At 38.6% G+C, this 27364-nt stretch overlaps 1 protein-coding gene across 6 annotated transcripts in view; it reads right to left on the reverse strand.

Moving 5' to 3' along the window:
- Positions 1 to 27364, reverse strand: part of LOC127448744 (microtubule-associated serine/threonine-protein kinase 2-like) — a 218729-nt gene that overhangs the window by 25635 nt on the left and 165730 nt on the right. For 5 of the 6 annotated variants that reach the window (XM_051711552.1, XM_051711551.1, XM_051711555.1 and 2 more), the window contains 5 exons: positions 12715 to 12806; positions 5332 to 5407; positions 4572 to 4592; positions 1820 to 1898; positions 729 to 883 (listed from right to left, as the gene is read on the reverse strand). In XM_051711552.1, coding sequence (XP_051567512.1) covers positions 729 to 883; positions 1820 to 1898; positions 4572 to 4592; positions 5332 to 5407; positions 12715 to 12806 — 423 coding nt within the window. The remainder of the gene's footprint in view (positions 1 to 728; positions 884 to 1819; positions 1899 to 4571; positions 4593 to 5331; positions 5408 to 12714; positions 12807 to 27364) is intronic. The other variant, XM_051711554.1, reaches the window with a different exon arrangement.

A 27364-nucleotide genomic window follows, 5' to 3' on the forward strand; every position in this document is an offset into this window, starting at 1 on the left:
GAGAGAGAGAGAGAGAGAGAGAGAGAGATGTGTTTACAGATAAGAGGCTCATAAGGGAGGTAGTGTCTTTACTAGTGGCCAAGAAGAAATGATTCAGTCTAGCAGGTCTGGAAGAAGTGTGAGTGACTAGTGGAGTCACCATACAGATCTACTGTCATGAAATAGAGAGAGAAGGGGGAATCTCACGAAAACATGTCCAGGTCACATTTCACCTCAAAATCAAGTTATATTTTGCATAAAGAATTTGAACCCTATAACAGTAACATTACTTTTCTATCTATAAATTAGTTTTGCATTGTGACATTTTTTTCTCATGACAATTAAGCACCCTTAACATACCATAATGCATCCAGGTGTTTCGCTTTAAGTTGATCTTTCTTATGTCTTTCTTTTGATTTTGTGGTGAAGTATTACCTGGACGTATTTTTGACTGATTTCATGAGATTCCCCGATATAGACAGAGAGAGTCAGAAAGAAATTGTGATGGCAAAAGAGTGAAGAGGCATCATTGTGAAGGGAACAAAGGCTGAATAATGTGTCTGCTGCCTTGGCAGAAGAAGCCAAAAGTCTAAAGAATGAGGTGTGGCAGTTTCTTGTCAGAGCTGAAGATTTGGCCTTTAGGAGTGAGTGAGAGCCTGAGGGCACAGCTGACACATACACTTGAGGCATCATGTTCAGCTGAAGGCCAATTTATGATTGCTGTAGAAAGGGAATGTGTGTATGTGTACCTGAGACTGCGGGAGCGGGGTCGCATTGCTGGAGATCTCCTCCCGTCCTCATCCGTGATGCTCTCTGAGCTGAAGTGTTTGGTGAAGAAGTGCAGCTCATCTGCAGTGGGCTGGAAGGGCAACTGGTGCAGCTTCTCCTGAGATGAACATGATGACTGTGAGAAGCAGAGAGGGAAGGATTACAAGGATAGAAGGCATTGCATAGGCTGCTCTGACTGTCAATCAACTGCCGTCGTTGGCGGAATATTGTGGATTGTTAATGTGAGCAAATTTGCCCCTAAACATTATGAAGCCAAACAGAAAAATATTCAAATTAATATTTACAACTCTAAACCTCATGAAGAAATAGCTGGGTCAGTTAAGCCTATTTTTAAGACCACTGAGATTTTTTGCATTGCGGCATTATTTTCATGACAACTAAGCATTCCCCTGTCAAATTCTCATTACTGTAATGCAAAAACATTTAAATACTATACTATAAGATATATGAAAAATATTTACACATGTATAAAATCTTGGTTCTAAAATAGTCCTAAAATAAACTTCCTTTTTTAAGTAAAATATAATTTTCGTATTTTTTTTTATTTTTTTTTATTGTGAACATTTTTGTAAGTTTTACCCAATTTTAAAAGAAAAGGTGACTTATTTAGTTTTAAATCAGTAGATTTCCCTTGTGATTTGAGTAGTCTGAGTAAGCGCTACAGACTTAGAATAAAATTTTGGCATACGTTTAAAAATGCCTTTTTATCTTTCTAAGCAGACTTTCATGGGGCTTGTGTGGATTGAACTCATTCCCCCATGGAAGTAACAACCTGACTGAGTTACAGTCAATGTTCAAAGACAGAACTTTTTTCAAGTGAACGCATCAATATGAAGCCACTGACATTAGTTCAGGCAAAAGGGAGCTGCTTTGTACTTAAGAGTTTATTTCACTGTAGGGTGAATAGGATTAACCCTCAGGGCAAGGTTAAGACTAGAAGTCAAATGCAATACCAAACAGTGAAAAGTACATACATTTGAGGTTAATGCAACAAAGGGGGGCTACAAGAAAACATGAGCAACAACAGACAAACACACACACACACACTCACCGAGACTGTTGAGCTGGGGGTATTAGTTCCATATCCAGAGGATGGCAGTGAGGCGAGAGACCAGCGGCGGCCATCCGTCCTAAAAGAGAGAATAAACCAGGAAAGGAGGAAATCAGAGTTTGGCTCATATTAAAAGGAATCGTTCACCAAAAATTCTGTCATCATTTACTCATACTCATGTCGTTCCAAACCCATTTCCGCATGTCACTGCAACTTTCTTCCATAGTAAACAGATCTCAGGCAGAATGGTAGCCTCAGTCACCATTCACGTTATGCAAAAAAAAGATGCATATGGAAGTGAATAGAGACCGAGGCTAACATTCTCCCTAACGTCTCCTTTTGTGTTCCACAGAAGAAATAAATTCGTACCGGTCTGACACAACATGAGAGTGAGCAAAGGATGACATAATTTTCGATTTTTGGTGAACTTTTCCTTTAACTAATCACTGCACACTACTGCTAATATTTTTCTGGATATAATCAAGATTACACAAGCTAAATAACACCAGCCACAATCAGACCAACACTGATAAAATATCAGACAATTACAGCAGACTGACCACAGCATATGATTCAAATATGCACAAAAACACAATCACATTGCAACTGTACATTCAACTGCGCACTTCAATAAACACATGTATGAGAGCTATAAGCATCCATGATGAAGGCAAGGCTGCCCTTACAGGAGCAGCACATACACATATGAAGCCATTTCATGCAGTAAATAATAGAACTAATGTGACATGATGTCTTTTTGCACACAACAGCAGCATGTTCACTCAAGCACATAAAACAATGACTGAAATATATTAGGAATTCAGCAGACAATCAGCAGCCCTGTACATAGACACAATAATGAACTTAAATGACATTACATGCTGTATTTAAAGGAATAGTTCACACAAAAACTTCTCACAATTTACTCACCCTCATCATTACAATTCTGTATTTCTTTCTTAACACAAGACGTTTTAATGAATAATGCATTCTGTCTTTTCCATAGAATGGCAGTTCATAGTGACTCACTTTGAAGCTTAAAAAAGGACTACTTTTATGACACGTATGGGTTCTTTTTCAATCTTGAAAGGGTTAGTTCACCCAAAAATGAAAATCCTCTCATTATGTATTTACCTTTAAGCCATCCCAGATGTGTATGACTTTCCTTCTTAAGCAGAACCGAAATGAAGATTTTTATAAGCAGATTTCAGCTCAGTTTGTCCATACAATGCAAGTAAACAGGTGCCATCAGTCTGCTGGCTGTTTGACGCTCCAAAAGGCATATTTAGGCATCATAAAAGTAATCCACACAACTCCAGTCGATCAATTAATGTCTTCTGAAGCAAACTGACAGGTTTGTGTAAGAAACATATCGATAATTAAAATGTTATTAACGAAAAAAAACAAAAAAAAAACGCTCCTGCCGGCAGTTGTGACGCAAGCACAATGGCGCGTTCACGTGAGAAGTCAGATGTGTGCGCTTTGTATACAACAGAGGAACGAACGTCAGGTGGGAGTTAGTTCATTTCAAACAAAAATACAGCGCTGGGCGGAAGCAACGATTTAAAGTTAAAAAGTTTTAATTATCGATTCGTTTCTTACACAAACCTACCGGCTTGCTTCAGAAGACATTAATTGATCGACTGGAGTCACGTGGATTACTTTTATGCTGCCTAAATATGACTTTTGGACCATCAAATAGCCAGCAGCCTAATGGCACCTGTTTACTTGCATTGTATGGCCAAACATACACATCTGGGATGGCTTAAAGGTAAGTAAATATTGAGAAAATTTTCATTTTTGGGTTAACTATATGGAGACAAAATGATACCTTATATATTTGCAAACAAATAAAGAATTGCAAAAGACGAAGCTGTGTTTAATTGTAAAAAATAATGTATGTTGTAAACAAAACCCAAGAATTGAAATCCTTTTTTTAACCGGCAACAGACTTTTGGCTGTTTTAGGGTGAAAGTCCTGGTTACAGAGTGTTTGTGCTTTATGTAGCCTTTTAGCTAACATATTTTCAGCTTTGTCTTTTGCTATACTTTATTTTTTTGCAAATATATAATGTATCATATTGACTCCATAGAACTAACCCTTTAAAGAAAGTTGCTATTAACTGCCATAGTATTGAAAATACGGACTGTGATATTCATATATTTTTGTGTTCCGCTTGAGAAAGTAAGTCATACGGATTTAGAACGACATGAGCATGAGAAACTTATGATAATTTTCATTTATAGGTGAACTACACCTTTAAAATTACAATGTGCAAAAATTTGAAATCAGTACAGTGATTTTGATACCAATCAAATGTATACCTTTTACAAAGCAGATTTTTATGGAGCTTGAATTTACTATGAACTATAAATAATTTTGATACAATAATATTCCACAAGAAAGCAATAATGTAGCTATAATATTTCTGTTTTTAAGCTCCCTGCACAAACATACATGTATAATAAATGAAATTATTTATGTAAAGCGCAGACGTCAGTGAGGGTGAACCTTGTGGAACATGTTTGATGATTGTATATCAGTTCTTAGCACACAGTCAAGCTGTTTATATTTAGCTGGCTGATTGCTGATAAATCATAACTCTGATACATAAATAAACGTGTCTGAGGTGTTTTTAAAACAAATCTGACTGTCAGCCCTAATGAAATACAAACATGATGTTCTGTATGGACAGCCATGCTGGAAGCAGACACAGGAAATGATGCCATAAGGGAAGTAGGGTGATGATTACCTGTCAGCCCTGTGTCCATGACTGCATGGAAGAGAGTATAGCATTAACAAGGATGCAACCTTGGGGGCATCTGTGTGTTTATATACTGATTCTAGGCACATCTCTTGCTTTCTTATGACCTACATATCACGCACACATCAAATCACATTCAATAAAGCACATCACATGCATCTGTCCGAATTCGATTTTGATGTGTGGCAAGCCATTTGTGTCTTAAGTATTGTTCTTTGTCCATTAGATGGCACTGTTGGCACATGAGTGAATCTGGCTCAACGACTTAATGGTCTATGCTCTACAGCTGACATTCAAACGAATCCTTTTCATTAAGCCGGAGGTCATCAGCTCTGTGTGTTCTCTCCCAGTTGTTAAAAAATTTTCATCTTTTGCTGCTCAATTACCAATTCAGATTCACTCATTAACATTCGTGGTACCATTATTCAGAGCCACAGTGAAGGACCATGGGACATTACAAATTAATTGAGAATTGGGTGCTTAATAATCACCAGATGAGCAACAAAGTATGACAATTACTGTATACTTGCAAGGGGAGGTAAGAAATATTTTAGTTGCTGAATTCAAAAGACATCTTTGTAAACTTTATATCACCAACCCCTTGAGAGACTTTTTACAAGACATTTACTAAGACTCCGCATTTGTAAATCTACATAAATCACAATAATTTTGTCCATTGCTCTTTGACCCAATTAAAGTTTATCTAATATTTAAAACATTATGACGCTTGTCCTGTGATATCACTCACCTGCGAGCTGGCACGAAGGAGAAGTGGGCAGCAGTGTTTGGGGAGAAGTTGCGTGGACTGTCCAATGGACTGCTCCCTGAAAAAGACCCAAAACATGAGATTTAGGGGAATATTTACAACTTGTCCACTTCCATTTCCACACTAATGCATTTACGGTTGAAAACTCTGTTGAAACTTGTTTCCTAACATCTTCGTTTGCCAAAGTATGCTGCAATAAAGAGCGTTTTCAAATGTAAAAAGTGGAGAAAAATGCTGTTACAGTGTGGATGAGAGGTGTACATGCACACAACATTGTGTTTTCAATTTAAAACTTCTAAGTGTGGACGTTGCCACTCATTATCAGATCAGACTCTTTGCACATATTCAAATTTTTGCTACATGAACAGGCTGTTTGCAGGCTTTATAGCTCAATACTATCAAACACACCAACCTAACAAACAAAATTTGTTTAAATCAGTCTGTCAAGAGAGACACATGGGGAGTTCACTTCAGGCAGCCTAGAGTTACATAATGCCCATCATAAGTAAACAAATTTGCCCTACTGGTCTCGCCTCTTCTGTCAATCTTTCCCTTTATTTTATTCATCAAAGCCCTTTAAAGATAACAAAACCCTTTAGGAGAGTGGACTTATTGGGCAGGCTCATTGAGGTACAGGATCAAAGGTCTTTTCTCCTGTGCTTCTCTTTGAGAATAGATTAGTGCTTAGAAAGTAAGGCACTCAGACCCTGTTTAAGTGCTTTAGACCAGGGGTTTTCAAAGTGTGGGGTGTGCCTGCCCAGGGGGGTGCTATAGCATGTCAGGGGAGGCGCGGAGAGCGGTAAAAACAAATTATTATTAAATAATTAATATGTGTGTATGTATGTGTATGTATATATACAGGTGCATCTCAATAAATTAGAATGTCATGGAAAAGTTCATTTATTTCAGTAATTCAACTCAAATTGTGAAACTCGTGTATTAAATAAATTCAATGCACACAGACTGAAGTAGTTTAAGTCTTTGGTTCTTTTAATTGTGATGATTTTGGCTCACATTTAACAAAAACCCACCAATTCACTATCTCAAAAAATTAGAATATGGTGACATGCCAATCAGCTAATCAACTCAAAACACCTGCAAAGGTTTCCTGAGCCTTCAAAATGGTCTCTCAGTTTGGTTCACTAGGCTACACAATCATGGGGAAGACTGCTGATCTGACAGTTGTCCAGAAGGCAATCACTGACACCCTTCACAAGGAGGGTAAGCCACAAACATTCATTGCCAAAGAAGCTGGCTGTTCACAGAGTGCTGTATCCAAGCATGTTAACAGAAAGTTGAGTGGAAGGAAAATGTGTGGAAGAAAAAGATGCACAACCAACCGAGAGAACCGCAGCCTTATGATTGTCAAGCAAAATCGATTCAAGAATTTGGGTGAACTTCACAAGGAATGGACTGAGGCTGGAGTCAAGGCATCAAGAGCCACCACACACAGACATGTCAAGGAATTTGGCTACAGTTGTCGTATTCCTCTTGTTAAGCCACTCCTGAACCACAGACAACGTCAGAGGCGTCTTACCTGGGCTAAGGAGAAGAAGAACTGGACTGCTGCTCAGTGTTCCAAAGTCCTCTTTTCAGATGAGAGCAAGTTTTGTATTTCATTTGGAAACCAAGGTCCTAGAGTCTGGAGGAAGGGTGGAGAAGCTCATGGCCCAAGTTGCTTGAAGTCCAGTGTTAAGTTTCCACAGTCTGTGATGATTTGGGGTGCAATGTCATCTGCTGGTGTTGGTCCATTGTGTTTTTTGAAAACCAAAGTCACTGCACCCATTTACCAAGATATTTTGGAGCACTTCATGCTTCCTTCTGCTGACCAGCTTTTTAAAGATGCTGATTTCATTTTTCAGCAGGATTTGGCACCTGCCCACACTGCCAAAAGCACCAAAAGTTGGTTAAATGACCATGGTGTTGGTGTGCTTGACTGGCCAGCAAACTCACCAGACCTGAACCCCACAGAGAATCTATGGGGTATTGTCAAGAGGAAAATGAGAAACAAGAGACCAAAAAATGCAGATGAGCTGAAGGCCACTGTCAAAGAAACCTGGGCTTCCATACCACCTCAGCAGTGCCACAAACTGATCACCTCCATGCCACGCCGAATTGAGGCAGTAATTAAAGCAAAAGGAGCCCCTACCAAGTATTGAGTACATATACAGTAAATGAACATACTTTCCAGAAGGCCAACAATTCACTAAAAATGTTTTTTTTATTGGTCTTATGATGTATTCTAATTTTTTGAGATAGTGAATTGGTGGGTTTTTGTTAAATGTGAGCCAAAATCATCACAATTAAAAGAACCAAAGACTTAAACTACTTCAGTCTGTGTGCATTGAATTTATTTAATACACGAGTTTCACAATTTGAGTTGAATTACTGAAATAAATGAACTTTTCCACGACATTCTAATTTATTGAGATGCACCTGTATATATATATATATATATATATATATATATATATATATATATATATATATATATTTATGTATCGAGTTTAACTATTATATTATATTTAAAACATTATTTAAACAGTTTTGAAAACAATAGGCAAAAAAAAAATATTTATCAAGAATCTTTGTGAAGATTCTCTTATATTTGTCAAGCCTGCCAATAAAACAGACACGACGTAGTAGTCTGTAATTACAATGGAGCGGTTTCTGAGACCACCAAATTCGAATCCTTCCATTTCAGGGGTCAAACCCAAAAGACAACGATATGATGAGCAGTATTTAAGTTTAGGATTTACATGGACAGGATCAGTTGATGCACCAAGACTTTTGTGTCGTTTGTCAGGAGAATTTAGCAAATGACAGCATGCGACCTGCTAAATTCGCAGACCCCTTGACACCAAGCATACTGAGGTAGTGGGAAAACCTCAAGTTTTTCCAAAGAAAACTTCAAGCCTTTCAAGGTCAGAAAAAAGTTGTTGGAGAATTTGTCAACATTTTACAATTTGGCACATAACAGCGGAGAGACATTGATTCTGCCGGCAGCCAAAGATATGTGTTCCTTGAAGGTAGGAGAGGCAGCGGCTTCTAAGCTTGATTCTATTCCACTCTCTGACAACACAGTGGGTCGGCGCATCTCTGACATGGCACAGGATGCTAAGGAGCAAGTGTTAAGCACTATTCGGACAGCAATTATATAACATGGGGACGTGAGGTAATTCCAGAATTTACAGGGGGTAGTCAGTGATTTTATTGCCACCTGAATCTGAAATGTCAATGTTTTTCTCCCATCTCCTGTGAGAAAATTCCCAGTCAAATTACCTACTGTTTTTTGACAAACACCAAGGTCGTGTGGTAATTTAATTACCGTCTGAATCCAAATAATCCAGAAGCCATTTTGGAAATCCTTTTTGACCACTGCTAAGTGCCGTACGTTTGCGCTGCGCGTGGTAACAGCTCTGGCGGTAATGGACAGTTGTGAAAGTTGGAGCACTGTAGACATTTTTGAAATAATTCACAATAATAAAATTACGTCGCCACTCCACCACAGTGAGTGGGAACTCTTAAGTAGAAGGGTAAGAAAAACGAGGGGGGGCATCGTATACGTTTTGTGTCACAAGGGAGGCCCACTGTCTTTGACTTTGAAAACCCCTGCTCTAGACCCCTAGTCCTCTACATCAAAAATGCCTCAAGTGGAATGGTATTGCATAATGACTGTCATTCGAAGACTTGCAGACCATGAGCAAAGAATCCTTTTTTGAGGATTCAAGCTTAAATTCATATTCAAGGGATTTTGCTAAGAGGTTACATTCTTTCTCTTTATTTCAGTTGTATTTTAAATTAGATTTCATATCCTGGGCTCAGAATTTGGGATTAATTATTTAAAGAGTACAGGCGAATACATGATCATGTGTGGCCATAAAAATCCAGGCATTACTGCCATGACTATAGTTCATGGATATAAAAGAACAAAATTTCATTTGAAAACCACTATTCTTAGTCATTTGTGAATTAAAGAGCACAGACCCAGACATTATCAATCAACCCAGCCAATACGAGCAGTGGGGGCTCCTATCTTTACTGTGTGATAAGGTTTAAGTCACAACACCCCCCAATCTCCCATTAATCATAAATTAATGCATTCGGCAAGTGGCCCGTGCCAAATCTTACATATTAATGAGAGCATAATTCTTTGTCAGGAAGTGACTGTAGGAACAGCTGCGCACAGCTGGACCGGGACACGCAACAGTGCATATCTGTTACTGAGATACATTAATTTAAAGGAGAATCCCGTCATGGAGGGGCTATGAGAGCATAGAAGAGATAACTCGAATGGCACAGTAGTGTGTTACTCAGCCATGCACCTGCTTATTTTTCATCATGAAGAGATAGTAGACAGTTTCTCATACTATACACAGCTGCAGAGAAGCTGGAATAGAAAAATGGAGAGCTCACCAATTAGCACCCTGTTGAATTACACAGGGCTACAGTAAGCTCACACCACAGTTAAATGTTCAATGTGGCACAAATGAATCAACCCCTTGTTGATTGTGCTTCTTAGAGTTTGAAATAATTTCACCTCTGCTCCTTCTGTTGGTAGTCACATTAAAATGTTTCTAATGGCTTTGAAGTGCTTTAAATGAAGCCACAACTGGTTTAATGTTCCCTTTTAGATTTCCAATTTAAACACTGCGATTATTGTGAAGCTGCAGCATGTTGCTTTCATTGATGCTGTACTGCTTGATGCAGACAGCACAAACAAACAAGTGTTTTCTTTCAGTAACGCTAATGCAAAGCACAATATTAAGCCTAATAAAACCGTGATACAAGTAATGCTGGATTTAATTGCAGTTTTAAGCTTTTACACTCTCTGAAGAAAATGTGTGTGGTGCTTGCCGGTGCAAAACTTGATGTTAACGTGTTCTGTTTGTTTTTGTTTTTTTGTGCATTTCCATGTGGTTGCTAGGGTTTTCTGAGTAGCTGCTAGGTTGTATCTCACTGCCCTAAATCAAAAGAGATAACCCTCAAGACTCTATAGCCCTGTGCTAAATCTATACGATTTTGCTCGTTTGTTCGTTTGCTTACAATTTGCAGCACTGTGGCCAGTCATTTTGATGGTTTAGCAATTCCAGTAATTCAGTAACAGGAGGGGGCTGACGAGCAGATGGAAGTATTCCCATGTTGAGGACTGCAACACAGTATTTGTCACTAAAAGAGCCAAGCTGAAGGGTCTGAGCGCAAGCTGTGTACATTATGTGTGATCCTAATCTGAGCCCTGTTTTAAACACAGCTTCACTCACCTCCTTAATCTCTCCACACACACACACACACACACACACACACACACACACACACACACTGGCTGCTGGCTTTGACAGCTGATCTTTTATTTAACTTTAATGCTCAGTTTTTCTGCAATGTGGAAGCGATAAGGAAAACAAACCCACTGTTGCAGCAGCAGTTTTATTAAGTGTTTTATCTCAGGCTTCAGCTTTATTAAAGCACTAGCTTGACAACTGCAGTGGTGTACACTGGTTTGCAAAGTATTCAAACTATTAATCAATTCTCTCTGTTTACTGGATGACAAATGTCTGACATTTTTAGTACAAAACACTCAAATGTAACCAATTTTGATTAAAAAATTTTTTTTAAAAAAGAAACATGGTGTTTGTATTCAATCACCAAATTTTTATATTTGCAAACGTAATGTTTTCCTAAATTTAACATTTAATATTTTAAAGCAAGCTTTTACAGCAACAACAGCTTTATGTTTTCTGGAGCGAGTATGTAATCGCTTCACACACTATTCAGGTGTGATATTGACATTGTTCCAAGTAGATTGTCTCTAGGATGTTGAAGTTAGTCAGCTTACATGTCTGTGCAGCACAATTTTCATTTAATGCCTTATAAATTCTAACTGGATTCAGATCAAGACTATGACTGGACCATTTCAGGACATTCACTTTTTCTTATCTTCAGCAGTTCCTATGTGAATTTGGCCTGGTATGTGCCAATGCCAAATTTGAAACTACCATCACCATACTTCACTGCAGGTACAGTATGGTGGTTTCTGATGTAAATCAATTTGAATTTGAGTCAAAAAGCTTATCTTAATCTTTGTTTCATTGGACCACAAAATCTCTCCCATGGTACAGCTGGGTCAATATTATGGTTTTTGGCACACTCTGTGCTTTTTTTCTTAACCAGTGGCATCTTTTGGCCACCCATACATTCTTTTTTTTCTCATGAAACTTTCCTTTAACTTGATCTCTTACATCTTAGTAATGCATTTAAGTCTAAATTTTTTTGGATGATTCCTTAACAGTGGGGTTATTATCCAGAAAGAGTGCTAGTTATTTTAATAATACACCAATAGAGGCCAATTGTATGGCAATTGTGTCTTTGTTAGGGCAGATTGTCATTAGCGATTCTAATGTGAATGTTTGGTTCACATACTCTCACATTTAGGCCTACATCACAAAATACACTCAACCCTACAACGCAAATTGAGAATGATTAATTGTATGAAACTTAAGATTAATCATCTTTATCATTATGTGCACATTCTTCCATGACTAAAAATCAGCATAACGTTCATACTAAACTACTATGGGATGAACAAGAAATCTTTAGCTATTTAAAACAGTATTGTATGAGGAGCTAAGCCATTTGGAACATATTTTAAAACTATGTAAATGACAAATAATCTGAAAGTGTCCCGCTTTACCTGTATTCACCCACAACTCCAGCCTAGTCTTTATGTATACCTCAGTGGTTTGTTTAAGGCTCATGTCTTGCTGGGAAAGGTTAATATGACAAATTTCAGAGACAGAATGATTTTGAAGCAGATAGCACAAATCCAATCCCTAACAGGCAATATAAAGGAATGGTATTACTAAATGTCAGCTGTCAATCCATTCATAATGCCTGTGAATTAGATGAGAGATCACTACACCACATTGGAATTTCTGGGTGCTATCGAGGTTTAACATGTTGTGGACAGCTGCCACACACAGCGCATACTATGTTTTTTATTTTATTATTATCATCATTTACATTCTTTTTATTTGTTTTTTAATGTAGACGTAGCACGTATGTGTATGTGTATGTGTGTGTTACCAATGAAGTGTATGTATTTCTGCGTGTATGGCTCTGGTCCAAATCTTAGTGAGCTGCCTCACTGTCTACTATCTACACGGGCAGCATTCCATCAGAAATTAACCTCATAAGTGACAGATTTGACATGCTCTACATATGTAGCAACATGTCAGACATGTGCACCACACAAACAGCACACCTCACAGTTGAATCCAATTGAGTCTGACACGCATGCCAATGATACCTTAAAAAACTGTCGAGAGAGAGAGAGAGAGAGAGAGAGAGAGAGAGAGAGAGAAATTTTACCTGGAAGTCCGTGCAGTGGTGAGTGGGGGCGAGGCAGTGTGGGAGAGGTGCTAGATGTCACTATCAAACTCTTCCTGTTGCTCGTCCGACAGCTATACAAGAAAAACAAAAAAATATTATTATGATTTGTCCCATACAGTTATGAACAGTGATGCAAAATGTGCTAAAGCCTTCATATAAGGGACTTTTTTGTTTGGGGGGGGGGGGCTGAAAGAGCAAACTAACATCAGTCTGGCTTAAATGCTAAAAGCCTCCAGCTCGAGCTGATAGGGGAAAAAACGGCCACCTACAGCTCAAAACACAGCTAAAATGAATCTTGAGACATGCCACTAGGACATTACCATCTCACGCTTCAGATGACTGGCCACTAGAACAAGCTTTCAAAACTGAGCAGAGTGGTGAACAGTAAGTGATGAGTGTTCCTTGATTCAATGTGAGAAGACCATTGACACAGACACACACACATCCCTGCTGCGTGGTCAGAACACAAAGCCGAGCTGTGACCTATTTGAGACCTCATGCACTGCTAGTCTTTTTATCATTAGTCCGTTGAATCGATTACAGAAAAAGGGGATTTGTTTTGTTGTGATTTGACTGACGTGGTCACCATTCACTGCCATAGTATGGAAGAAAGCTGCGTGAAGATTCTTTAAAATTCTCTATTTGTGTTCCACAGAAAAAATATCAGCAGACTTGTTTAGAACAACATGAGGGTGAGTAAATAATCTCAGATTTTTTTGGGGTGAACTATTCCTTTAAAACGTGCTGGATAATTACATGAATGCCTCTTGGTCCAAGCAAAAAGAATCATGCAGTAGGGCTATTGTTGCAGAAAGAATGACCTGCACCATTTTCACAGTGCCAGCCATCACTCAGTGTGTAATGGAGGTTTAGAAATAAGTACAGTCACAGCGGGAGAGATGAAGAGAAAGAAAGAGAGGGGTAGGAGAGAGAAAGAAGAAAAGCAAGAAAAAGCAAGAGAAAACCAATGACTCACAGGCTAACACTTTAACATTCTAACTCTCATTAAAACTCTAAACAAATGAAAATGTAACAATTAATTTTCAACATAATATTGTATTATTTTTTATCAAATGAAGTGCTTATATACAGAAACTCACAGGACAAATCAAAATACAACATTGGGAGTTATATTTTGTCAAATGAAGTGCTGCTAAAAGTTCATCACAGATGTTATAAATACTGCTTAGGTATAATACAATTACTACTGATTTCTTATTAGTAGTAGTAGTTGTAGTAGTATTACAGTGAATATTACATAACTTTACAGCAGTGATATATTTCTTTTTTCCTATACATTTAGCTTTAATGTTGACGAGGTTTTTATTTTGAAGTGTTTCTGTTGTTTTGACCAAGGAGCTCTGACTTATGATGGCAGAATCCCACTCTGGAAAACTACGTGACTCAGTGATTTATTTTTTAAACAGCAAAAGGCTGCTATTTAATTAAGTATGTATGTACTCTGTATGTGCCTCACGCTACAATGTGAATTTGCACTCTGTTTACTGTCATCTGCTACAAACAGAGAGCGTGTGATGCTCATGATGGTGTTTTCCCTGTATGAGCCAAGGAGAAGCTTTAAAAGGTGTGAGCAATCGGCGTCAGCACAACACAGTCTCCACACATTCACAAGCGCTCACATTTGAATTACATGCAAACTATATATTTATCTCAATAAATCGTTGAACATTCTCTGCTCAAGCTGATTTACCACGGTGTTCAGCTTTCCACTGTACCGGTTACTCAAGACTGCAAGTGGTTTGTCACAAACTCAGCTTGGAAAACACCCATCCCCTACCAGTACTGCTGTGAAACTTTAACACACAGGAACACAACCTGACACTGGACAAGCACTCGTTCTCCAGAACAGTGTTTATAATATTGCCATAATACTAATGTAATTCTATGATCCCCTGCTAGAAGGTGTGTGGGTGGATATTGTTTGATATGATATGAGTTTGCATAATTTTTGCTCACAATCAATTTAGCATGGATGTGAAGTGCACTGTTGCTGAAAAAGAGTTGTAGGTTCTCATTAAACCATCATTCCATCATCAGAAAACAAAGCGGGGGAAACATGGCAGTGAAAAGCCCCGGTACAATTTACATACTAATAATGTGAGCAGCTGTGCAGGGTTCACGGGTGTGAAAAGAAATGTATCCCTTATTACAGTAATTGGGGAGAGAATTGCTTCCCTCCGACTTCTAAACACAGAGAAATGTCCATTTTATTTGCACGCAAACCTGCTTGTTTTAATTTTCGTCTGGGCTCATTTGAGTTTATTAAGCTTCATTTTGACTAATTTGAGTGTGGCTGGAATTGTTTTGGGCAGCTTTAAATGACATGTTAAGTCTGGGAGAATTTGTTTAGGTTTGGATTTAATCAACAACTATGAAAATAAAGTGTAAAAAAAGTTAACTGGTCTTGTTTCTGCAAGCTTTAGTCTACGAAACTGTTTTTGACTGTCAAATGCTTTGCATTTTGTTGATGCTTCTTTGTAAATAGAAACACTGCGCTTGTTTTAGGTTCATGTTTAGTTTGCATCAGTTCAGTGCGTTGCAGCTCTCTGAAAGTGGGCCACCTAAGCAAAAGATAATCCACTCATACAATTACTTATCCTGGATTGGATTCCCATTAGATTGTACATGACAGAATAAAAACTCTAGTAAAAGAGCCCACATGTGTGTACACTGATGCAAAAACATAGCCATGTGCATAGCCTTGAACACAAATTTTGAGGATGTGGGATGCTTTGGTTTATACAAACACACACCACATCTTTTTGCGAAAGTGTGTATGTCTGTGATTGAGAGAGATTGTGAGTGCTTTTCCATTCAGATCAGTCTGATCTTCTGATCTTGATTGTACATTAGCCAGAGCCAGATGAGATGGTATAATGGATTTTTTATTCATGAGATATGAGGCAGAGTCTCAGTGGATGACAGACAGAAATTACACTCCTGTGCAAGATAATAAGAGATGAACAGCCTTTGCTTTGAACAGTGCACTCCTGAAATCTTTGAGCTGCAGAATTACTTCACATCCTTACATCCCTGGATCCTTTTCCAGTTTTCTTGTGTTATTAGCACACAATAAAAAACATTACATAAACCTATCAAAGCTGTTATGACACCATGTTCCAACTAGGCATGACGCGATAAAGCAACAAGTGATACATGCTATCACTTCTATGTAAATGTGATTTGTTTTGACCTAACCAGTCATGACAGTGACAAGCGACAGTGTTTTCTTGCCGTATTCAGTAGCCTCGCCCACAGATAAATCTCACCGCAAGTCCAAAATGATTCCCACATATATGTATGTATAGTAAACAATTTATATGTCCTGAAAATGTTTGCTTTAATGGACAAACAAATTACTTGTCTTTGCACATTGGTTAAGACATGGTGTAATAGCTGAACAAGAAGTTCATGCGAACAGCTGTCTATGTGTGTATCTGCATTCAGTACATATTACACAGGGACATGAAGACCATGAATGCATCGAGCCAGGATTATGACTAGAAATCCCCTTTGATAAGACAGGTGTGTTTAAAGCCTCATATGCCTTCTAATGCCATAACAAACATAGAGAGATGACAGCATTTACAGCATAATACACCTACAGTATATTTACAGCATATACAGAGATCGCTAAATATCAACAGATGGTACAAAATCAGCAAACACTAATACAGAACTGCACACAAACATGCATAATCAGAAGGAAATACAGATAACAGCAGTTCAAATGTGATGAAAGTATCCAGAGCCATTTCCACTTTTAGCATATCAAATGATTATCCACCTCATGGCCTGAGGAAACAAAACGGTTTTCGGTTTAGAGCTCACGCTGACAAATGAAATGAGCTGAACGGACTAATTGCCATGAACAGATGCAAGGAGCCTATTAATACTGAAAACTGCAATTATGAGCAAACACCTGCTAGCCGGGCGCTCAAACCTGCTCAACACTGTGGACAGGTTGAGAGGAGAAAAATGAGAAAATAAATAAATGCTTTGCCTCTTTTATAATAAGTCTGACCTGATTTGAGGTTTGGAAAGCATTAGCTAACTGAGAGAACAGGAGGCTTCAAGAGATGCAAAGCAACCATTCAGGATCAGCTCTAATCACGGATAGGTTAGTCAATGAGCTCAGATTGTTTCAGCCTTGAGTTATAAACACAAGCTTTCTTTCTGAAATCGAAGTGCTGTCGATATTGTGCACAAACATCATTTTTGCTTTAAATTAGACCAATTTCCTTCTGGAAAAATGGAAATATGGTGACCCCAGGCTACCACACAGTTTGTGGTAATTAAAATAAAGATAAACATCAACCATTACAGCACTGCTCCTTCACTTTCTAAAATGCATTCAATGAATCAATGATTGAGAGCTGCTCACATGTGCCCACGAAGGCTTTCTACAGGCTAAGTGGCTGTATTGAGTTTTAGCCCAGCAGAGAAAGATGAAAATGAGAAAGAGTGAAATCAATGGCTCATTCTATATTATCAGGAAAGGGAACAATCAAACAGCCTGAAAGATTTGAAATTGGTTCTGCTGAATGTTTGATGAGAGGTTCAAAGCGGCTTTTCACACACACACACAGATATTTAAGTGTCATGTGGAGTGACTGTAATAAGAATGCTGGAGAGCATTGAACAGTATGCACAGAATAGGCAGACAAGTGAAGAGATGGAAATACAGAGAGGAAAAAAAAAGAAGGCACAAAGAATAGAGGGGGATAAAATGGTCATTTAGTCACTATTAAACACAGCAGTAGCTGTGACAGCATTACATGGGTTCTAATACTTTCACTGGTTATGTAAAGGTTCTGCTGAGCTAAACATTACGATAAATTCACTTTGTAGCATGATCACTTATCAAAACCTTTGGGAAACCTTAGGAAAATTTCACACTGGAGTGAAGTTGACGATGCAAGTTGGTGAGTGCAGTTAGGGGCCGTCCACACAGACAAGCTAGACACAATACAACAAATTAAACAGAACGGAGGGGTTTCAAGACAAGTTTTAGAAAGTTCAAGTTCTTTTAACTTGACACTGCATCTTAAAAAATGCATCACACATGGCAGGAGATCCTGGAAAGGCAGTGAAACACTGCAACAGTCAACGACATCCATTGTCCATATAGCACTTGTTTACATGGAAATACAAAACCACAATACCAGAACAGTTGGTTTCACTATTTTAGTGATGACATCACATAGACAAATTGGTTTTTATACAGAGGTGATAATATTTGCTAAACCCAAACCCAGCCCCTTAAAAAAAACCTGTTAATATCAGTAGATTTAAAGCAATGATTTATGAGCTTTTTTAAACAGCTTGACCACTTTTAATGTCATCACAAGTCAATTTTCGACATGTTTCACTGTATTTTTAAGGATACTTTTAAAAAACAGTGACTATTTGCTCTCGGTGTACACAGCACCTGCCACACAATGCAGCTATCGGCGCTCAAAAAGTCTGGTGGAAACACTGAAATTAAAAACAAACTGCACCCCCAAGTGTCGCTTCAATGGCGTGGTGTTGTGTAAAGATGAGGTGGATGTGTTTTTCTCTTACGGACAGCATGGGTTCAATTCCCCCTTTTGCCCCAGTTTTTTTTTCCCCCATCCTGTTTCCTGCCTCCACTCATAATATTTCCTTTAATACTACTTATTATAATAAATAAAAATGTATGTAAATTTCCTTGCAGTGATTTGGTCACTATGAAGGTCATGGGGTTGAGAGAAGGGTTTAATCTGGATACAATTTTTACTTGAGTACTATTGTAGTAACCGTGTTTTTATTACAATTAACCATGGTGTTACTACAGTAATATGGTGTTAATATAGTAACCATGTCTAATTGTGTGGTCAGTGTTAGTATGATTTTATAACAAAATGCCATGGTGATACAATGGTTACTGTAGTAAAACCATAATTTTTGTAAGGGAAGGTTAGGGTTAGGTATATGGGTAGGGGTTGGTGTAGGGTGTCTGTTGGACTCTAAACAAACACAATAAACATGCTGTAGTGATACCCCTATACTGTATGTTAGTATTTAATTAGGGGTGCAAACAGCATCTAACACTATTTGCACTTAGTGCAAAGAAGATGCTTTTGGATACTATCGCTGTTAAAAAAAACAACACATTTTTTAAAATGGGCCTAACAAGTATATCCAGACTGTTCACTACAAACACACCTGCAGAACACTGAGGGAAATCTAAAGGGAGGCTTTTTAAAAAGATCAAGCGAAAAAAAGTGTGAATATTTCTTTAAACTGAATACAAATTGCTACAAACTGACTACAAAGTAAATTGATTATTTGATTGGTTAAAGAGAAAAAAATCGTTATTTCATTGGCATGCATGCATTTGCATGCAGGTTCAGATAATGGAGTCACTGGTGATGCTGGGTGTGTGCAACAGGTGGTACATTCGCAGGGGGCACAAGACACACAACACATACCCTCTCGACACATCTATGCTTTATTAATAATGCATGACCCTTCATCTGCTTAGTAGGGCAGGAGGGATATTAAAACGAGAGGCCAGTTCAGCTAGGTGGAGAAAAATGTATGGTTGGTCTTCCTTCGTCACATTTCTAAAAGTTTGGATCACTATACAGTGCAAAGGAGGCTCAGATATGGTGGACGGGGGTGGGGGGTGGGGTGCCTGGGTAGCTCAGTGGTAAAGACCCTGGCTACCACCCCTGGAGTTCGACAGTTCGAATCCCAGGGCGTGCTGAGTGACTCCAGCCAGGTCTCCTAAGCAACCAAATTGGCCCGGATGCTAGGGAGGGTAGAGTCACATGGAGTAACCACCTCGTGGTCGCTATAATGTGGTTAGTTCTCGGTGGGGCGCGTGGTGAGTTGGGCGTGGATGCCGTGGTGGATGGCGTGAAGCCTTCACATGTGCTATGTCTCCGTGGCAACGTGCTCAACAAGCCACATGATAAGATGCGCGGGTTGACGTCTCAGACGCGGAGGCAGCTGGGATTCGTCCTCCACCACCCGGACTGAGGTGAATCAATACACGACCACGAGGACTTAAAAGCACATTGGGAATTGGGCATTCCAAATTGGGAGAAAAAAAAAAAATGGTGGACAAGAACAGAATAGGGAGGACCAGCATATAACCATACACATTTCAGATGGTCTGCTTGCTTGCTTGATTCAAGAACAGATAGACAGGTAAGCCAGCTGTCTGCTCTGACTTTTAGTTAAGAACAGCTGTCATTTTCAGCATCTTAGAGTAAAGGAACAATCAATGGCACTGACGCATCTTAAATGTGGTCAGACGGGCTGCGGAATCAAAAAAGTCTGACGCAGGAGAGAAACACTACACCAGTTCCTCCAGGAAATTGCGATCACAAGAATTTATGCTAATTCAACCAATCTCTGCATTATTTGTAATAGCTTGCAATTTTGAATAGTTTCCACAATATTTAAGCATTAACTGTGAATCTGAGGTAATCTGATTGATTTTCTCCATATTGGCAGTGGAAAAACAAGTGCTCAAATACACTGAAGCAGTCAAGACATTACTACACAGCCACCATTGTATCATCTCCACAGTAACAGAGTAAGCATCTCCTCGTTTCCTCCTCAATAGGCCTTTTCCCAACAGTCCTGGCACTTTCCCTTAGTAATTTTCTAGATGAGAACTCTTACGAGGAATGGAACAACTGAGGAGACTTTTCCCGTTGCATTCACATTCCCAAAGTAACCACCATAGTGATGTCATCTAGTATTGACCATTTTTATTTTTACGTTATTTGCACGCACGTTTCAATAGAAACAACAACAACAACAAAATCAACAACACAGACGGAGGATGCTGGGATCGGTGCTACACTTTTGTTTGTTTAGGGCTGTTTTATACAAACTGTGGCTGCATCGAAAACGTAGGCAGCTGCCTTATCAGTTAATGGTTTAAACAACCATCCATTCATGTTTTTGTATGAAAGGAACTCTCTGAACAGTTTAAAAGGCACCTTATTTCATCCTACCTTTATCCATCCTTATACAGCCTCCGAAGGCAGCATTTTCCAGTTTTCGGACACAGCCTGTGTCTTCAGGTTACAGTTTAAACTGGGCTCACAAGGCGTGCATGTGTGGTGGTGGTGGCTATGGAGCTCCTCTCCTTTCTCATTGCAGGTTTTTGACCAATCACAGGCTGCAGCACCTCCCACAGTCACACAGTTCCTATTCACCCCAAATGTATCTACCCTGGAGTAGGAACTAAATATGTCCCCTAAAACGGCTTTGAGGAAGTATAGTTCCTTAGGTACGAAAGCAACGAAAAGCACTAGTCCCAGGGAAAAGTACCTAAAACTGGCTTTAGTACATCCAGTGGGAAAGGCCCTCATGTCACTGCGAGTTTATAAACCCGCAACAACCAAGAACATTTGCCATTACACGAATGTTAAAGTGAAACCGGAATGTTTTGTGTTCACTGTTGAAAAACATGTCTAAACGTTTAAAAGACACACGTACATCACGTCTAGCATTTTCACAGGCTCTTTAGGCGCTGCTCTAAATGATCTGAGGTGCGGGTTGGGTGATGGCCTCAGTTAATTTGGTGTGCTCAGATAATGCACTGTTGCACCGGAAAATGAGACTTATGCAACATTCAACTTGTTCATGACTGGCATTTCTATATCTGCTTAAAAATCTGCTATTTGTGAGTTTTCACTGCAAAAAAAAAAAAAAAAAAAAAGAGGCTGCAAATGACATTGAAATTTTTTAGCAAAGCCAAAGCAAATTCAGTAATTTTGGGCCGAAATAATCAGGAAAAAATGCCGCAAAATCCTGGTGTGACCGCTACACACAGATGTAGAAAAGGAAATTAAGGGCAGACATTGTGAAGTAAAGTTCAAAAGAGTAAAAGTTCACATAATAAAGAAAATATATTTTATGAATGGAGGATCTCAACTATAGGGGGCAACTGATATTCTGAACACACAATTCAACAACATTAATATTCAACAACGCCAAACCACACACTGCCCAGATTACAAGTGTATGGCTGTGTAAGCAGAGAGTGGGATGCTAGATCGGCCTGCCTGAAGTCCTGTCTCCAATTGAGAATGTGTGGCACATAATGAAGTGCACAATACAGCAACGAAGGCCACGTACAATTGTGCAGCTGAAGACCTGAATAATGGATGAATGGGGGGAAATTCTGCTAGCTAAACTTAAACTTGTGTCATCAGTGCCCAAATGCTTAATACGTGTTATTTGAAGAAATGGTGATGTTACACAGTGGTAAACACTCAATTGTCCAAAATTTTTTGGAGCATGTTTCAATCATTTGAATTAAAATGTGTATATTTAAAAAAAAATAAAAATAAATAAATAAATAAATAAATAAATATATATATATACAAATTTCAGGCTCAACTGTTGTTGGCTGTAATAATATCTCAAAGTAGTTAATGATATCAACGTAACCGTAACGTAATATATATATATATATAAATTGACAAGGTAAAACATCACAAAATCTGTTGTTGTATTGCTTTCAATATACAGTAGGCTAGTACAGGATGATTAGAATTTACAAATCACTTTACAAATAATTTTCCATACTGTCCCAACTTTCTTCGGAATTGGGGTTGTGTATATACTGTATATATATTCGCACATTCACATTAAACTCATGCCTACTGACATCCAGCATTATTGTAATGATATTACCTTACAGAGAAAGACAGAGATCCAGAAAGTAAGAGAGTTGAAAGAAGCAAATCCCTCTACTACAGTCTCTGCTCTGTTGCTATGCAAGTACAGTGCCCACCCTTCATCCGTCACTCTCGGCTACAGGGACAACAAGCTGGGAATGATGGAGACCATTACAGGAACAGAGAAAGACTGAATCTGTGTACATCTCTATCTACCGTATGTGTGTGTGCTTGCACATTGGTCTGTGTATGTGTAAGTCCACACCAACATGGTAGGTCATGTTATGAAAGACTATTATTGCTAACCTGTGTGTGTGTGTGTGTATAGTTTGTACAGTATAAAACTCATTATGTCTATGTAGATTACTCATAAGGATAGCAGCACCAACATGTGTGTGTAGGTCTGGCCATGTTATAATTTATGTCCCTTGTCCAAGGGCTACCTTTGCACACACTGACCGAGAGGGGCAGACATGGTGCAAGGTGCACGAAAAGCACTTGAATTTAGTGTGACCACTCGAATACACCAAAAACAAATCACAGATCATGTACTTACACACACGTTTGTTTTTCTATCACATGGTGCAGACCTAGTCTTACGCCTTACCCTAATCTAACCCTCAAAGAAATATTTGTGCATCTTCAGATTGTCATTAAGACGTAATTTTGTATATTTATGAAAAGTTCACCCAAAAACAAAAATACTGTCAACATTAGCCTCAGTCCCATTTCACTTTCATTACATACTTTTTCCATTTAAAGAAAGTCATTCTGCCAAGAAAATCCTATTGTGTTCCATGGACGAAAGTAAGTTATATGGGTTTGGAATGACATGAGGGTAAATTATGTCAGAATTTTCATTTCTGAGGTGAACTATCCCTTTGAGCAGGTTTTCTTCATGGTGACGATTGGCTGGTGCTCACAAGGCATGTGATTTCAGGTTTTTCTATCCTTGTGTATAATATAGGCAAAACCTGACCCCCACACACACACATAAGCAAAATCTCTTGACAGAATGCAGTATGCCATCAATTACAGCTCATCTGACTGAAAAATCAAGTTACCTCACTACCATGGTTGAGAGGGGAACAAATAAGTTACAGAGGCATAGAGAATAGAGAGTGAGAGATGGAAAGATAAAAAGAGAATAGCAGAGAGAGAGAAAAAGAGAGCTGTACCTCTTAGATCGGCGGAGCATGCTTCTCTCCGGCAGGGAGAAATTGGACAGCACGGTCCAGAAAGAGTCAGACATGATATTGGTATTCTAACATGGCAGTCATCCAGAGATTAAACGTGAAAAAACAGCTGGCTAAACGAGTGCGCTTCCTGTGATAGCAGGCGCTGGGATGATGTTCCTGCTGCTGCTGCCGGCAGCAACCTGTGACACCGCTAGAGCTCGTGTGAGAAGCCGTCATATGCTTTCTCTCACTCTCTCTCTCTCTCTCCTTCACACCCACTGCTCCTCTCTCTCCCTCACCTTCTCACTCAAATACACAGCAATACATGTACTTATAAAGATGCAGACAACTCTAAACAGGACCAAAATCAGTATATTACTGCCAATTACGCGCCAGTGCTTGATAGAAATTTTGAGAAATGGTGATACATTTTAATGCTGGATGTACTGTCAGCTGGAAATCACTGGATTTGACAAGAACATTCAGCGCAGCATCCCGGGAAAAAGTGACAGTATGACAGGGGATTAAAGTCAACACACACACACACACACACACACACACACACACACACACACACTCATGGACAAACAAATGAAGGATTATGTTTGCTCAAGTCAAATGGTCCAGACCTAGAATAAGGCAGATTGTTCAGTGTGTGTATTTTTTGGATCAAGCTGATTAAGAAAAAAAAAAATTAGTGAAATATAGGGAATCAAAAAAGATTAATGGCTGGTTGATATGATTTGAGTGAGTGAGTGAGTGAGTGAGAGTGTGAGTGTGTGTGTGTGTGAGTGTGAGAGTGTGTGTGTGTGTGTGTGTGTGTGTGTGTGTGTGTGTGTGTGTGTGTGTGTGTGTGTGTGTGTGTGTGTGTGTGTGTGTGTGTGTGTGTGTGTGTGTGTGTGTGTGTGTCAGCGGTTTAGTAGTAGGGTAGATGCAGACAAGCATGGCAGCCCTGTGTCACCTTGAGATAACTGACACCAGGGGTTCAATCGCTCCAGACACACATCAAAGAACAAACAGCTAGAGAGAGAAAACGCCTCCACCTAATACCATACACAACCGTACACACCAAACAAGCACATAATCAGTGCTGATATAATATGCTGTAATATATAGGGTATTTATAATGTTATTAGGGATGTAACCATATTGAAATTTAGGCAGATGCTGATAGACGATAATATATATATTTTTTTTTGTTATGGTCTATAACTGATATGATGGGCAATATAAAATGTATCTATATAGTTTGTCTGTTTAAAAAAAAAATCACATTTAAACTTCTACATGCTTAATTGAAATGAGGCATCAAAAAATTTTAAATACAGTAGAAAGAATGGATACAATTGTTTAAAACAATTACGGCACAGAAAAGTGTATTCAGCTTTAATTTGAAGAAATAAACCCTCATGTTATGCGGTATATCGGACAAATCAGACCAGTGATGATAATAAGAAAACATACTTCGGATAGCATGAAATTTTACAGCTATTTACAGTACATTATACATACATAACCTTGAAAACAACAGGGAACAGTGCAAAACATTACTAAGTTGTTAAATTGAAAAAGCTGATGCTAACTGAAACCAACTGATGCTAATTGCTCCTTCCACGACCATCACTTGTCTTTCTCACAATTTCAACCAAACAGACCTACTGTATGTCAGCAGTGAAATCAGCAGAATTTGCAACATTAATGTTCAATTCATACAGATTTCCCAATGTGATTCGATTCCGATTAACAAGCTCTCGATTTGATTCTATTTCAAAATGATTTGATTTGATTCTGATTAATTTGGGTATATTTCAGTTATAATGTTCATTTTGCCTACATTTGAAAGAAATTCTTTCTCTTAGGTATTGCTGTAATATTATACAGGTGACCTTGCAACTTGGTACATTATAAAATGATTACCCAATATAACAATCAACATGACCAAACTTCAAGTAAATGCGAAAATAATAGTAAAAGATTGATCTTCGGATTTTTAAAAATCGATCTTGGATTGTTCAAATGAAGATCATGATTAATAAAAAAAAAATTGCTACTTTTAGGCAGCCCTACACAAGTTTGCAAGGCAAAAAGAACAGACAAATGGTGTAGTGACAAAGCAGCGCTGGCCCAATAAAATAAGAGACAGTTCTGTCAAATTGGCTCAAACCCCTCTTATGTATGGGAAAATAACCAGTGAGAGAAGATACCATGTTGGAGAAAAAGAATAAGAAGCTGTCTTTGGAACAGCTCCCTGTCTATCTCTTGCATGCCCTGTTGAGTTGAGCTCTAACAGCTGCAGTTCTAAAAGGGTTTAAGACTTGATTTCCTGCAGCTTCTCTGTTGGTCTAAACCTGCAGCGAACTTAAAAAAAAAAAAAAAAAAAAAAACACTTTCCACTTAAACAATAACATCTTGGATATGGTATCTGGTGCATCAAGTCAATGCACAGGGGCAAAAGAAGCTTCAAAAGGAAAGCAAATCATTTTGAACATATTTTCTATTATTGTCATAATGATCAAAAGAGTATGGACAGTGCAGTGGAAGGCAAGGCAATATTTGAGCATGAATACAACAAAGTATACTGCTGAGATTTCCTCAAACTCTGCTGAATGTGAATTGAAGGTCATAAAGAGTCCACACTGATCCTGATGACCTCCGTGCCCTCTAAATAACACATAGCAGTATTCCATACACTGTGTTGTTTTTCATGTACATCTACAATGCCAAAAACTTACACACATTGTATCCCTACACTTCAGTGCAAATATACTTAACCTACAACTAGAGGACACCCGAGAGCAGGCTGTGCCCACCAATTTGTGTCTTCAACCAAGAGATCAGAGAGGGATCAAGGTGAACAGACACATACAAACAGCCAAATGGGACAGAACATTGTGTTCTGACATTCCAGAGCAGCTCATTAGTGCAGAGCAGCTCTATTGCATGTGTCTCCAAGCAGAATCACTCTCATTCTGCTGCACAGGCAGTCAACACACACAAAGGTAACACACACTCAAACTTGAGTTAATGAGCAGTGTTTAGGCAAACTATTACAAGGAATTCTGGTTTCATCAGATATAGCTGCACAAAAGATCCATCCATCCACCCGGGCTAGGTATGGACAACTCCCTCACAATACTTACATTACTGTGATAAATATGTCACGAAAACAAGTGAGAGAGGCCGAGCTTGTCCGTGAAAGAAAGAATGATAATGCATATTAAGTTTCAATTTTTCTTGTGCCTTTTAGAAGCAGCTGTGATCGCACTTAGAAACACCACTCTTGCGCTTATTTAGACAAGCTGTTATTTCATTGTTGAAATGCTAGACATTGTATAAATACACAAACAGAAAAATGTAAATGTATACACAGGGAGCTAAAGTATTGATATTGCCAGAAACATTAATGCAATATACAGTATATCGATAGGCTATATGATTGCATCGGAAACAGCTCTACCATCCATCCATCCACTCATCATCTATCCATCTATCGTATTCATTCATCCATCCATTCATAATAGGTCCTCAATGAATGATCAAGCTACTGTGATTAGTAATAGTTAGACACTGATATCAGCCAGGCCAATAAATTGGTCTATCCACAATTTTCCTGAGCAACCAATGGACGGTGCCTGATGATTCTAATTGCCAGTTTTCTGTTTCTGATCTTGAGACGCAATGTAAAAACTACCAAAACGAGCGATCCAGACGGAGAACAACAACCATAAGTTTGTTCTTTTTATATACAGTATATATATA

This window comes from Myxocyprinus asiaticus, chromosome 12 (genome assembly GCF_019703515.2).
Source record: "Myxocyprinus asiaticus isolate MX2 ecotype Aquarium Trade chromosome 12, UBuf_Myxa_2, whole genome shotgun sequence".
NCBI classification, from domain to species: Eukaryota; Metazoa; Chordata; class Actinopteri; order Cypriniformes; family Catostomidae; genus Myxocyprinus; species Myxocyprinus asiaticus.